Source organism: Leptonotus elevatus, chromosome 16 (genome assembly GCF_054856555.1).
Source record: "Leptonotus elevatus isolate MCC_2025b chromosome 16, RoL_Lele_1.0, whole genome shotgun sequence".
Taxonomy (NCBI): domain Eukaryota; kingdom Metazoa; phylum Chordata; class Actinopteri; order Syngnathiformes; family Syngnathidae; genus Leptonotus; species Leptonotus elevatus.
Window position 1 is genome coordinate 3,336,931 of NC_141254.1, and position 14,753 is coordinate 3,351,683.

Below are 14,753 nucleotides of genomic sequence, written 5' to 3' on the forward strand. Positions count from 1 at the left end.
TCCTTCATGAAAGAAGACAGATTATCTTTTGTGTTGAATCAAAATAAAACATTTGCAAACATCTGTTTTTCCTATGAAAAACAATGACCGAACCGGCAACATGGTACATCAGTCCATCTTTTTTTTTATCACTATACGAAAACAAAGTATGAAATAAATGAGAGAGAGAAAGAGAGAGAGAGAGAGAGAGAGAGAGAGAGAGAGAGAGAGAGAGAGAGAGAGAGAGAGAGAGAGAGAGAGAGAGATGAAGTTGCAATAATACTATTGTACTTGGATTACGTTACAAACTACATTTTTTAGCAGGTAACTTGTAACTGTAACGGAATACATTTTTAAAGTAACCATCCCAACCCTTCCACATATCCTGATTGAAGCCGGGTACATCCACCACAACTGTATATCACTGGAAGGCAAGATATTGCTCTATGCAGTTTGCTAGGAGCCCAGTTGGAGAGAGGTGGGAGGTACTTGGTGGAAATAACCATTTTGGCTATTAAAACCTTACATTTTCACCTATTAGTGTATGTATGGTTATACTGTTTTCTAACTTGTTTAAAAAAAAAAGACATACAGTACAGGAAAAAAAATCTGTGGTGGGATTCAAATATGAGCTACAAACGCCTATGGCAGTGAGCATGTATATAGCCTGGCAGTCCACATTTATCTCAATGGACAAGAGAGTCCAGAGAATCAGCAGAGACAGCACAACACTAACTCTTCAGTCTGAATAATGGGCTGAAAGGTCTCTAAGGGTGTTGGCAAAATAAGGTAGTAGCACCAGTACTAGCAGAACAATAACTATGCAACAAAACCAAGGTGTCAGTCAATAGCAAATTAAAACTAAACTATACTAGACTACTTTCTGCAGAAATTGCGTGGGAGTGCTGGAAGCTGAATGCTAATAGCTGAATGCTAAGCTGAATGCTTATGAAGGAAATCAAAAGATAAATTATGTGAAAATCACACATTTTTAATTGTAGTTAAATGACAAATGAATAAAAAGAAAATTCTAACTGCAATCTGTCTAAGGCAGGATTTAATCATTAATCATTTCAGAGAAATTATAATGAATTCCCGGATTTGATAGTTGGTATCAAACCATCGCATGTACTACAATGTGGTCCAAGCAAGGTTTGAACCCAGGTCCTCCGTGGTCATAGGAAATTGCTCTAACCACTGACCTAACTTGCCTTGTTCAAAATCATGGCTAATGGCATATTTATATTGAAAAGTTTCATCTGACGCTGATAGCTATCAATGCTAAATGGGGACATATGCAATCATTTCAGTGAAATTATAATGCATTTCCTGATCTGATAGTCAGTTGGTATACATGTATTTTCCTTAGAATAACGGCCATGGAAATACTTGCGATGTACAATCGGAGGTGGGATCCGAGCCCGCGACCTCCTGGTTACTGGACAATGCAAATGCGCCACTGAGCAGTATCAGAGTGCTGATAATGATGAGAAGTTTGTATATATGGAAGTGGGCTGGAAGGTGGGACTTAGAAAAAGTTCAATGTCAGTCCCATTGAAAATTAATGGGGAAAAGTTGATATTTAACATTAAATTGTGCCAATACTGTAAGTAATGTGTAATCAGACGATATATTCCCAAAATGGGGTGAACAAGTTGAAATTTTAGTTATTGCACGGCAAAAAAGTGAGGAGAATAAAATGCTATAATAAGTAAGCATAAAGAAGCTTCCAGCATTCTCAAAATAATCAAAAATAGTTAGTGAAGAGTGGCAACAAGAATGTCAGTGTATACCAGAAATGGACAAACACCCATGAAAAAATGGAGACACATCCACAACTATCATTCAAACAGCTAAGAAACAACGGATGCTGAATATGGGTCTGAAGTTCATTTGCATGTTGCTGTTTCTTCTTCAGATTTTGCTGTTCCCTATTCAGGAGCAGTCGCAACAAGGCCGTTTTTCTGTGTCGCTAAGCGGTGAGCTAACCATCGTTGATGTCCATGTTGAGGACTCCGGCTACTACATTTGCCAAGCTATCAGTGTGGCAGGCAGCATACTGACAAAAGCCCTGTTAGAGGTGGAAAGCGGTGAGTGACATACAGACGCACGCACAATTCTATGTGGGCCAGCATATGCAAATTGATAGATTAATGCAGGCTTCCCCAATCCTGGTCCTCGAGGGCCGAAGTCCTGCAAGTTTTAGATGTTTCTGTCCTCCAATGCACCTGATTCTAAAGATCAGAATCCTTATCAGGCTTCTGCTGAGCTTCTGCTGAGCTTGCTGATGAGCTGATTCCAGTCCTTAAGAATGAAAGAGTTCCTGACCTGAAATACAAATTCAGCAATTAGAAGTTTGACCAAACATATCACTAAACAAACATTTACATTTTCTAGAACCAGATCAATGGATCTTTGACCTGCGTGTTACTTCTATCCCAATTTGTATTAAAATGTCAGAAAGTGTCAGAAAAATTACTTCTATTCATGTTCATGCAAATCACTGCAGGCCATAGGTGGAAATAAATCACTTATGTGCAAGTCACAAGTAAATTTCAATTCTTAACCTTCAAGTTTTGTGCAAACCTCAAGTTACTGTGTGTGTGTGGGGGGGGGGGGGATCAAGCAAGCCAAGTCATTACTTGGCTTAGGCAAATTGTAAATTTAACTCATACAATGAAAGCTTTTGTCTGAATACCACCACCTGCCGATATGATCATTTAATATATATTGTGTTTTTCTACATTTGCATGCGTGTTGACAGCTATCAATGTATGTGTCGTTCTTACTCCGATGATAAATATTGAAACATACTATGTATGGCAGTAAAGACATGTAATCATCAGAACATAAAAAATACATGCTTTGGTGCCCATTCATTTTCTAAATATATACAGTGCACATGTGCGTGTGTGTATACTATGCGGGTGCGGTGGAATGAGCCTGATTAACTTTGTTCCTTGTCACTATGAAAATTCAAGTCCCTTTACTTGCATTAGTTTACGAGCGGACCTGTCACATCAAATACATATGGCAGACACACTGGCGGTAGCACAGCAACATAACAACTGACTATAACGACATGTTCACAGTCAGTTTTTTTAGCAGTATCGTTTTTCTTTATTTATCTTTTCAAATAAATGCATAACTGACATGAAGTTTAGTTTGTTTGACCAACTATCGGTAAGCTTAACTATGAACCTAGCCTAGCTACCTGCGTTTATGGATTTCAGAGGCGTTGCTCAAATTTGCTGTTCAGTTTTTGAGAGTGGCCCAAAAAAGGAATGCCGGCGCGTGCTTTATGTGCCCCAACTGGGGACAGGGGCGCCCAGAGTTACAGACAGTACAAAGGAGACATTTAAAACATGAGCTGCTGATTGGTTTATAACATAGGTGTCAAACTCCAGTCCTCAAGGGCAGCAGTTCTGCAGGTTTTGGAGGTTTCCCTCTTCCAAAACAAGCTGATTATAATCAGCAAGATCGTTATCAGGCTTATGCAGAGCTTGCTGATGAGCTGATCATATATCAGCTGTATTGGAGAACGGAAACATCCAAAACCTGCAGGACTGCGACGCTCCAGGACCGGAGTTTGACACCTATGGTTTATAACATAGGTGTCGGGTTCAGTCGAGCTAGAACATTTAATAAACAACAGACAAGGAAGGAAGACAAGAGAATTAGATTATTTTTGCTCACAAGGAGAACGGACAGAGATGTGCACAGTTACAATCTCCTCCCACTCTGAAACACACTCTGCCCAGCCCTCTCTTTTTATTTTTTTAGGGCGGTCCCTGGTTACACAGTCATTGCTGTGCTAAAGGTTGGGGGAACACACAGCAGCAACCATCACAGATATGATTCGTTGTGCAGATAATAATACAGACGTGCCTTTGTTTGGCGCTGAAGGTTTCACCAGTCAAAGTTCAACAGTTCATCCGCAAAATGTTTCAGCCGCTATCTTGTGATAAGAGCACAGTTCCTGTTTTGCAGCTGCAGGAGCATCCTTCTCATGGGGCTCTGCTCTCTTCACAGATAACTTCAGCTCACATGATTCAAACAAAGCCACACCGCTGAATAAATGTCTTGCAATACTATAAGAGTAAATATAGGATAACCTATGTACATTTATTCTATCAATACAGTGGTTTCAGAAATCAATGTGTGGGGAAGTGCGCTCTGCCTCTCTGAATACACCACTCTCAGTTGTGTTTAGGGCATCAGAGTGAATTTCTAAACGCACCCATAATCTTCTTCGGAGTTCCCTCCGTGATACTTACGCAATGAGATGGCCTCAGGACGAGTGCTGATATGGCATACTAGTGGCTTGGGGTTGCCAGGTTTGCGGTACAAATTAAAGGCGCAATATATTAATAAAAACCTGTAAGACTTGGATGGATGGACTAGCAAACTTATTTATTTCACATCAAAGTGAAATTGAGCATAAGTTTTAGTTTAAGCAAGTTGGAAGTCCTAAAATTGGCAAGTCATGTGACTCCAATCCCCCACATTTGATTAAAGCGTAAAGAGTAATACTTTATTCCAAAGGAGCATTAATGGTTGATTGTTTCCATTGTTTTATTTTGAGGAATAAAGACAGAGAAAACACATTTTACTTTTACTTTCAAGCCTTACAGATACATTTCACAATTTTACATTTCAATTAAATCCTATATCCAAAGTAATGGCTTTAAGATACAACAAATTACTCCCTTAATACATTCGATTTTTAGTTTTAATTAGAATTTTTTTTCCTGCTGGTTTTTAGATTACAATTTAGGATCTTGCACTATAAACATTTCCCACTGAGTTGGAGGCACAATGCTTAATCTCCTTTCAATGTGCGCTGATGTAAAGTCAAACATCCTTCAAATCTGTCTCAAATTAAAATACCCCTCCACCAAATGAGCAGACAGCAGGGGGTCTTATCTGATGTAATCAAAGCAGATAAGTGTTGAAGGCACTGTGCAAATATCCCAACTGCAACATATGCTTCCTTCAAAATACAGTTTTAGTCCAGCACCATTCCTTGATGGGCTTTGCGCATTTTGAGTTGGTTCCAGAATAATACAGGATTGGTCGCCAGCCCATCACAGGGCGCAAATAGACCCCACCCCAAAAAGCATTCATACTTAAATTCATGCCTTTAGACACTTTAAAGTCTTCAATGAACTACTAACATATGTGTTTTTCATGTTCAAACCCTGAACATTAAAACTGTGAGGCAGCCATTCTAACCACTCAAACACCATATTGAATATTATTTTTAATATTGGGGATGGGCAAGTACAATACCTGGTACCTGTATCAAGCCGGTACCCGGCCTTATATCAAGGTATTGTACTCCTGAAAGGGCCTTTTCGTGGTCATTTTACGATCAAGCGCTAGAAATAAAAAATTAAAAGAACAGAAATTTGCCATTAATTGCATGCAATTTTGAGGAAAAATGCTGTATTGCGATATATAGGTCTTTCCTCAAGTCAAGTGACGTCAAGTTTATTTATATAGCCCTTAATTCATTCACTCCCAGCCATTTTCACTGAAGCAACCCCCTTCTCTGCCGGCTGTTTTACTGGATTTTGACTGATTTTGCAAGGCCTAACAGAATATTGTGTTCTATTGCTATATAAACATAGAACCTACCAAAAGAAAGATTAGAGTCTCTTCTTTCAACATGAAAAAAAGTATATTTCTATCTGTTTCCGTTTTGCAGCATTTGGCATTAGAATATAGCTAAGTTTCATCATTATTCACAAATCTGTTTAAAACAGTGTGGAAAACAGCTTGTTGCAACATGGCCCTGGTTGATCTGCTGCCACCTGCTGGCCGTTTTAGTAATAACTACCATTGCTTTACGCGTCCTCTTCAGGTCAGAGGCTGCATCAAAACCTTGCATAAAAAAAAAAACCATTAACATATAAATACATCTTTGTGAGCATGGTAATATTTAAAATAGAACATATTTATACGTTTTTGGGAACAAATGAACTAATCACAAAAGAGTCTCAAAGGGCTTCACAGGCCCACAGTTGCCAAATATTAACAACATCCCCTGATCCAACCACAAGAAGGCATGGTAAAACAAAAAAAAATAAGCCTTGAGAAGGGACCGCAAATGTGGAAATCCCCCTTTCAGGATGACCAGGCTGGAATGGATGCCAAATGGGCTACAATTTACTTAGTATGTGATGCTAAACAATTTCAACTAGACTAGGGCGAACGTCCATTTAAGAAGTTGAAGCACTACAGGAAGACACTGTTAGGGGAGTGGGTACTCATCCAAACCAAGCCCGGTTGTTCATTGCAGAAATCTCCATGGCAACAACTTCAAGATGGTCTTCTGCCTCAGATCTCATCCCAGTCAAGCCGTACAGCAGGATCCAATTGGTTCATTGACACCTAACTCCCTCTCCAAGCCAGGGAGAAGGGAGTAAAAAGAGAACAGTGGCAGTCACAAGGCCAACATAATTCAGCTAAATGCAAGAGTGTAAAAATTAGTCTTACAGCGAGATTTAGACGTTTCTACAGGTTATGACCTAAGAGGGAAGGGCATTGCAGATCACAGGAGCCCAAATCAAAAATGCTCTTGAACCCACGGACTTCTTTTTTGGGATCACCAAAAGACCAGTGTGTTGCGAACGAAGATTTCGGGTCCGAATGTATGGTACTATTAAATCAACTGCCTAGGAAGGCGCTAAGCCGTGTAATATTTTATATGTAAGTAACAAAACCTTGAAATCGCATCTCAAGTGGACCGGAAGCCAATGCAAGTTGGCTAGTATCGGGGTAATAAAACTTTCTTGTCCGCATCAGTAGTCTAGCTGTAGCATTTTGTACGAATTATAGACTTTGAAAACTAGACATAGGAAGGCCAGAGCGCAATACGTTACAGTAGTCGAAGCCGTAACAAACGCATGAATTATTGTGTCTGTGTCACTAGCAGATGAAATAGGACAAATTTGAGCAATGTTGCAAAGTTGAAAAAAAAGCAGCTCTAGTAATATTTCTAATGTGCATTTGAAAAAAGAAAGTTGAGTCGAATATAACACAGAGATTTTTTAGTGAGTCACTTTGGCTAATAGTGCAGCTGTCGAGGTTTAGAGTGGTGTTTATAAACAGGTGCCGATGACGAGCGGGACCAACAATCAACGTCTCGGTTTTATCAGGGTTAAGGAGCAGAAAATGAAATGACCTCCATTGTTTAATCTCGGCTAGGCACGCGTCCAGATTACAGCAGTTATGCGGGTTGTTGTTTCTAAAGGCAGATATAATCGAGTATCATCGACATAACAGTAAAAGTTAATGTTTCATTTAGGTATAATATCACCAAGCATTAGCATATAGATGCTTAATAAGAGAGGGCCAAGGATTGACACTTGTGGGACGCCACACGTAACGTTACATAACTCAGAGTTTGCGCTGCCATAGAATACACGGTGCCTTCTCTGTGAGAGGTAAGAACGAAACCACGCAAGTGCTGAACCTGAAATACCAATACATTTTTTGAGCCGTTCTAATGGTATGTTATGATCAACGGTATCGAAGGCAGTGCTAAGATCAAGTAATAATAATATTGATTATGTATTGGAGTCCATTGTTATGGGAAGATAGTTAGTCACTTCAGCACACCTGAATCCTGAAACTCGACTGAAAAGGTTCAAATCGATTGTTAGCGTTGTTGCACGACAACTTAAATGATCTGTTATTGTCTTTTTTGGGGACATTTTCTGTATCAAAAGTACTAATGGTGTCAGTAGGCCTACTTGGTATTGGTCACTGCTCAAGCGTTGAGTACTCGTACTGGCATCAGTCTGAAAAAAATGGGTATCGAACATACCTTGTTAATATTGATATTTTTGTTTTGATATGATTATGTCTCAAAAATACATATGAATACCAGTAATAAAGCCACAGTAACCAGGTGGCTAGCTTTTTATTTCTGTAGGATAGGAAATGGCAAGACTTGCTGTGATAAAATGTACACTGTACAGCAGAGGTGGCAAATCCAGGTCCAGAAAGTAAAAACCCTAGCTAGGTCCCTCGCAGGTAAACGAACTCCCGGGCAGCTAGCTAGGGAGCTAGGGGCTAACTTAAAGCCCAACTGTGGCAGGGATTTTACTTTCTGGACCTGGATTTGCCACCTCTGCTGTACAGCATATTTAATTCAAATGAGTTTTGAATATTTATTAGTTCGGCTACATATGATCAGGGAATTTAATGTGCAGATATTCTGCAACCGTCCCAAACAGATTATTACTAGTATTCATTGTACCAGAATGCTTGGTGTTAATTTTCTCATGTAGCAAAGGAATTAAAATGTATCTGGCTAAATGTCAGATTATTTAATGGATTGTGAGGCTGGAATTTAACGTGGCTATCAACATAGTTTCAGTGCAACAGCCTTATCAAGTCATGTGGACAGAAGATTTACGAAAGGATATCATATTATTTAGCCTGATGGTTTACTAACTGTCATTGAATGATATTTAAAGTAGATGCCTGTAACTCTTAAATAACTTGTTTATTCAACTTTTAAATCCCCACAGCGCCTTCTGATCATGTTCCTCCCATCATCCGGCAAGGACCAACAAATCATACATATGCACCAGGTTCAACAGTACAGTTGCACTGCCACATCATGGGGAACCCTGTTCCCAGTATTCAGTGGGAGAAAGACGGCCAGAGGATTCTGGTGAATGACGGTCGAATAAACCTGATGGAAAATGGTACCTTCCAAATTACCAATCTTCAGGTACGTAAAAGTTGGATGTTGTATTTACATTGACATTGAACTTTTTTTTTTTTACATTTAAATGTATCTGCAACTCTCTGTAAAATGATTCTATTTATCGTAAAGGATAAATAACAATTTATTAAGTCAGTGAAAAGGACAAGAGCCCTAAAATATATTCTCAAAATCACGACTGTGATTCGTGATCACCATGATAATGTTTATGCAAGGCCATTAGCAATCATTTGGACTTTTGTACTCCTGTGCCAAATGGTTTTCATTAGCATGAAGTCCTTTTGGGGTATGATACATCACCTGAGGTCACCAAAGCATTGAAGTGACTTGAGGAGATTCACACATTGATTTATGGTGGCTTTTAATGATTAACGATTGTTGAAACTTGTGATTGAATTCTCAGCACATCAGTACATTTAAGACCTCAACGAAGATTGAGTTGGAGATGAAGTAAGGAAAATACTTCACAATCCATTTGTGCTTCACCAAACAATAATATTAATTCCTGTTGATGGAGCATCTAGTACACTAAATAAACTGTGTACTGTTTTTCATAAAACACTGACCTTTCCTTAAGAGTCATCAGAGTAATCAGTCCTGTCTTGCAGGGTCAGTGTTTGCTATTTCATCATGATTTATGGGGAAAATTCAGTTGGCATATATATATATAAAAGAGTCTAATGACTAAAATCATTAATCAAGTACTAAAACGATGAGTCGCTAAATTTCCCTTTAACTTAACATGTACTAACTGTAAGGCTTAAATCAAGAGATAAGGCACATTAATCACATTAAGCATCAACCGCTAAATAAATTTACCATTAAGAAATCACATTAATTTTGAAATCATGCATGTAAATAAATCAGTCTAATCTAGGTCTCGGTCTGGGAACAGATGGTCTGATTGTTCCTCAGATGCTGGCAGTGAGATACTATTGCCGTGGAATCTTTGCCAGACAGTCATACCGCCCATGGGTCCCACAGGATCCAAGACATCATGAAATGAAATTTGAATATGTCAGAGTTAAATTGTGTTTTTTCTGCCATTCTGCTAAATTATGTGTCTAATTCCTGGCCCACTGGCCACATCTGGCTCAGCAAGTAATTACTTCTATCCTGTGGGACATGGCGTGGAACTTACCCGTGTAGTTAACATGCATGACTCTTAGCTTAATTATCTCTCTCTCTCTCTATCTATTTATGTATCAAAAGTACTAGTGGTATCGGTGACTAGTCAAGAGTTGAATAGTCATACTGGTGTCAGCCTGAAAAAAAGTGGTATCGAACATTTTGTCTCAAGTTCTGTAGTAAAACTAATTTTAGCCAATGCAGTAAATGTTTGATGACGTTACTACTCATCTAACAGATAAACATGCACACTTATAACTATCTGTTTTTCTAAAGTTTGTTACTTGCTATTATTGCTCTTTGGTGAGATAAAAAAAAAAGTTAAAAACATTCAAAGTAATGCACAAGCAACATGTATTCTTTTTAAAATACATTACAATTAATTTCCAATATGCAATGTGTGCATTGGGGGGAGTCCTGGATGAAATTTCTGGTGAGAGGTGCTAGTAAACAAAGGAGTGAGGAGCGAGGACCTGGGAACATGAAGCCTATGACAACAGGGACACAGGGAACATATGACAACTAAAATATAAATAAAACCAGACAAAACACAGATCATGACATTTAGTCTGTTAAAAAAAAAAAACTTGTTTGGCTCGTGACTTCAAATGTCCCTTGAGTTGTGGCCCACTGTGTGGTTGACTTTGACACCCTTGTGCTAAATGTATGTATGTATGTACATGTATGTACAAAAAGTTGGCATTTTAAGGTTATTGTAATGGACAGGAAAGATTTTATATTGGCAACAGAGCACAGATCGCCACCGAGGTTGAATTATTATTATTTTTCTGGCCATTGTGTGGCAATTGTTTGCACTAATAATATTGACCCAGTTGACATCAGTGAATGGACACACGCATAACTAGGGTTGTGTTAAAAAAATAGAATAATCAATATTGAGTCGATTTTCCTCTTTGAGCCTGATATCGATTCATGAAGCCATGATTTGATTATTTTAATATCTCTTTTTCCCATGAATTCAAAGAAAATAGAATTTTAAAGGCCACATTTTTTGTATCTTACTGTTTTGTTGAAATGTACTGTTCACGTGCATTTAAAAGTGTTTTACGAAAGACCTGATGTATTGCACTTTAAGACCATTCAGAATCTTTCATTTATATTTGCAATTATTGAATTCTAATTATGAAAATATTTTCATCTCATCCTTGCTGATGTCAATGTTGTACAGTATAACACTTGACTCATTTGCTTCCAAAAACTATACTATGTTAAAACTAAATATGTTCTATTTTAAATGTTTTAAGTGTCCCAAAGTCGTATTTGTGTTTGTTTGTTTTTTTTAACGTTTTTTTTTAATGCTAGCATACAGAAGGTTTTGATGCAGCCTTTCAACTGCAAAGAAATGGTAGTTATAATTCAGCAGCAGAGCAAAATAGATCAACCAGGGCCACGTTGAAAAAAAGCTCATTTACTCACATTTCTAAATATATTTGTGAATAATGATGAAACTTAGCTATATTCCAATGCTAATTGCAGCAAAACGGAAACAGATAGAAATATACCTTTTTCCGGATGAAAGAAGATACGCTAATCTTCCTTTTGGTAGATTCCATGTTTTTATAGCAATAGAACTGAGGGCCTTGCAAAATCAGTCAAAATCCAGTAAAATAGCCGGGAGTGAAGGGGGTTGCTTCAGTGAAAATGGCTGCGAGTGAATGAGTTAAGTGATTGTAACACGTGTTACTTCACGTGGTCATTAATAAACAAAATCATTTAACCAGCCTTTGCAAAATGTAATTTGGAATTAAATGTGTGTGGAGTTTCCATCATTTGCTTGATATTTAAGAAGTGATGGTCAATAATTAATATCGGATTGAATTTAAGTGAATCAAATTGAGGAAAATCTAATAGAAATTAACTCTTGTGAATCGAAATTGAATCGATTGAGGAAATTAGAATCGATACCCAGGCCTTAACTATTTAATTGTAACTCAAACGGCAAAGAGAAAATCCCTTTATATATGAAACAGTATTTGAATGTGTGGATAACAATCTTAACTATGTTGTAATATTTAATATTTAAAACCAGTCATCATTATTTAGGTTAAAGAGCTTACACACTTCTTATTAACCATTCCAGTAGATGAAACCATGTTTACCATATTTCTTAAGCGCTGTATACTAACAGATTCTCTATTTAGCTTGCAGTTATCTCTCTGGCCTCCCTCCCTTTTAGTCTCTTCTCTTCCTCTTAGCTCATCCATTTTTCAGCAATCTGTTTCACGCAGGACCTTAGCTGCTTTGATTAATAGTCAAGTGCTGCGGTAGTTTACCCCACCCACCCCCCATGCCAATTCCCCCTCTGGGGAACTGTATTGTACGCCCTCAGATAGACACACCATTAACCTGCCCACAAGTTGCCCCAAGGTCATGGCCTGTAGTAAGTGAGTAAGAGCAAAAAGGGATGTTGTGTGCACGACTTATTCCCTGTCCTGCAAGGAACACTTACAAACCCCTCAAGGCTTGACTAATGCTTCTGTCAGTGTTAACGATGTGAGCTGGCCTACAGAGATTGGAGAGGAAAATGGTTAAACGTACTCTCAGCTCAGCAAGGCATTAGTTGCAATTTTTATTTTTTTAATCTCACGTCTGACTTTTTCAATTGGAAAATAACAGCAAGTATTCACGTTGTGCTCTGAGAAGTTAGAATATCTGTGCAATAGTCCTTGATTCAGTGACATGAAGTGACATGGGGGATGTTGAATTTGGAAAAAGTTTGGTTGCTTAAAGCAATGGCAGTGATTACAAAAAACATGGCCAGCAGGTGGCAGCAGAGTATAAGAGATCAGCTAAGGCCATGCAAGCTCTTTTTGCCAGTGTTTTCAACATGTTTGTGAATAATAATGAAAATGTGATTTTCAGTTTTATAAACAAGGCTTTGCATAAAAATTATTTTTTTAAACAGCGCTTGCATTCATCGATTGATAGCTGCATGGAGATGAAGAAAGCAAGTACTGTTCTCACTCGTGTTCCATAGTTGACTCGGGGTTTGTTCACAGGCCACTCACACAGTAGGACATCTCAAACATCCATCGAAATACTCATTCAATTCAACAAACAGCAGTGAATAGTAGTGAGCACATTGCATGGGTTACGTCGACTTATTTGATCATTTATTTGACGCACCAAAATTAGAACAGCCACGTCTATTCGAGGGGCAGGGGTACTTTTTTTCCGGGTGTAACTACATTGGCATAACATCTAACAACCAGCGTGAACAAGTGGTGCATTTACACGCTCGTACATAGCAGTACTTAGCTTGTCATCTTCAATAGAACCACTCAACAGCAACACTCAACAATAAAATTTAATACAGTTCGTTACATCATCAAATCTTATCTGTTTCTACAACCTGTTCAACATGACACTGCATTGGATTGAGTGTCTTAGATTACTAAATTGCGTTCACGGGTGAGTTTGTAATATGATAGTTTATTACCCATGGCACCTAAAATAGGCTTAATGTACATTACTGCCTACGTAGGCGGAAGTGTCTACGTCACAATTGTTTACTTCAATTTTTTTTTTTTTTCAAAACATGCACTTGCGGCCAGATGATAATAGACAGTAGCATATTATACACAGGTATAAAGAAAAAACTACTGTAAGGGGATTTATTTTAACATTGATATATGTATTTGTGGGGGATCTATTTTGTTTCTGATTTGGGGGAACAGAGTTATTGTAGGTGAGCGCGATTTGCGGGAAGGATACATGAAAAGGAGGGGGAAGCGATTTTGACGGTTGTTGTGTTGTGACTTGAGAGCGAGACAAGACAATAAAGTTGTGCTGGAGCTATTTCCGCTTCGAATGCTGTTTTCTTTCCCACGACCTTTGTTTGGAGTGATCCACGATACACTCTCGTCTTCCCAAAGATCTAGACACTAACACTACTTTTAAAGGCTGATTTTGGGGGGCGTATTAATGATGGGTGCGTATTATGTACGGGATTTTACGGTAACTGAATAAACTTCTGTTTTATTTTCAGTTTTTTTTTCCTGCTCATTTCCTAGTTACAACAACAAAAACGTACCGGGGACACACAATGGCCTCTTATTAAAACAATGCAGGCATTTACAGTTCTCTAGCGCAGCCAACCGTTGTCCACTAATTTTTTGTTTAACGGACCACATATCAACATATTTTGGACTGTCAAAGCCGCGGCACAGCGACACAAATATAAATATTGAAGCCGGCAGCTCTCCTGCCTGCACTCATTTGGCCAACTCACAGTGACTGTACCATTAGTTGTCACATTTCAGTTCTGTGGGGACGGGTTTTTGTTTGATTTTGGGTGTTCATGTTCCTTTTCGTCTGTGTGTTCAGTGTTTTGTTTTGTGTTCCTTGTCTTTCCCCTCGTCTCGTTATGTGTAACCACGTCCGCCTGTGTGTCTTCCCTTCCCCTGTGTGTCAACCTATCAGTGCCCGCAGCCGCTTGTGTCTTCCCCAGGTGTGTCTTGTCAAGTAATTAGCAGAGTTGTATTTAGTTTGCAGGGTTTGTCCAGTCAGTGTGGGTGCATTGTCTACGGTATGTGTGGAAGTTCGTGTGTGAAGTCTTCGTCACGGCCAAGTCGTCTTCGTCACGGCCAAGCCGTCGTCGTCACGGCCAAGTCGTCGTCGTCACGGCCAAGTCGTCTTCGTCACTGCCAAGTCGTCTTCGTCACAGTCAGGCCATCTTCGCCACAGCCAGGCCATAGCCCCAGTAAAGTCATAGCCACTCCACAGCAAATTAGCTCGTTCCAATTATGGCGACCAGTCTAGTCACGTCCTGCCCAGTCATGGATGTCTGCTCACGTTTTTCCCTATGTTTCATTAAAGTACCACGCATTGCACTTGATTCCTGTTTCACTGCCTTATTTTCCTGCATTTGGGTCCGCCATCC

At 38.9% G+C, this 14,753-nt stretch overlaps 1 protein-coding gene across 3 annotated transcripts in view; it reads left to right on the plus strand.

Annotated features, from left to right (window-relative positions):
* The window catches only part of robo3 (roundabout, axon guidance receptor, homolog 3 (Drosophila)), a 121,543-nt gene that overhangs the window by 64,305 nt on the left and 42,485 nt on the right, over positions 1 to 14,753 (plus strand). For 2 of the 3 annotated variants that reach the window (XM_086098644.1, XM_086098645.1), the window contains exons 8-9: positions 1,898 to 2,069; positions 8,523 to 8,728. In XM_086098644.1, the coding sequence (XP_085954770.1) occupies positions 1,898 to 2,069; positions 8,523 to 8,728 (378 nt within the window). The remainder of the gene's footprint in view (positions 1 to 1,897; positions 2,070 to 8,522; positions 8,729 to 14,753) is intronic. The other variant, XM_086098646.1, reaches the window with a different exon arrangement.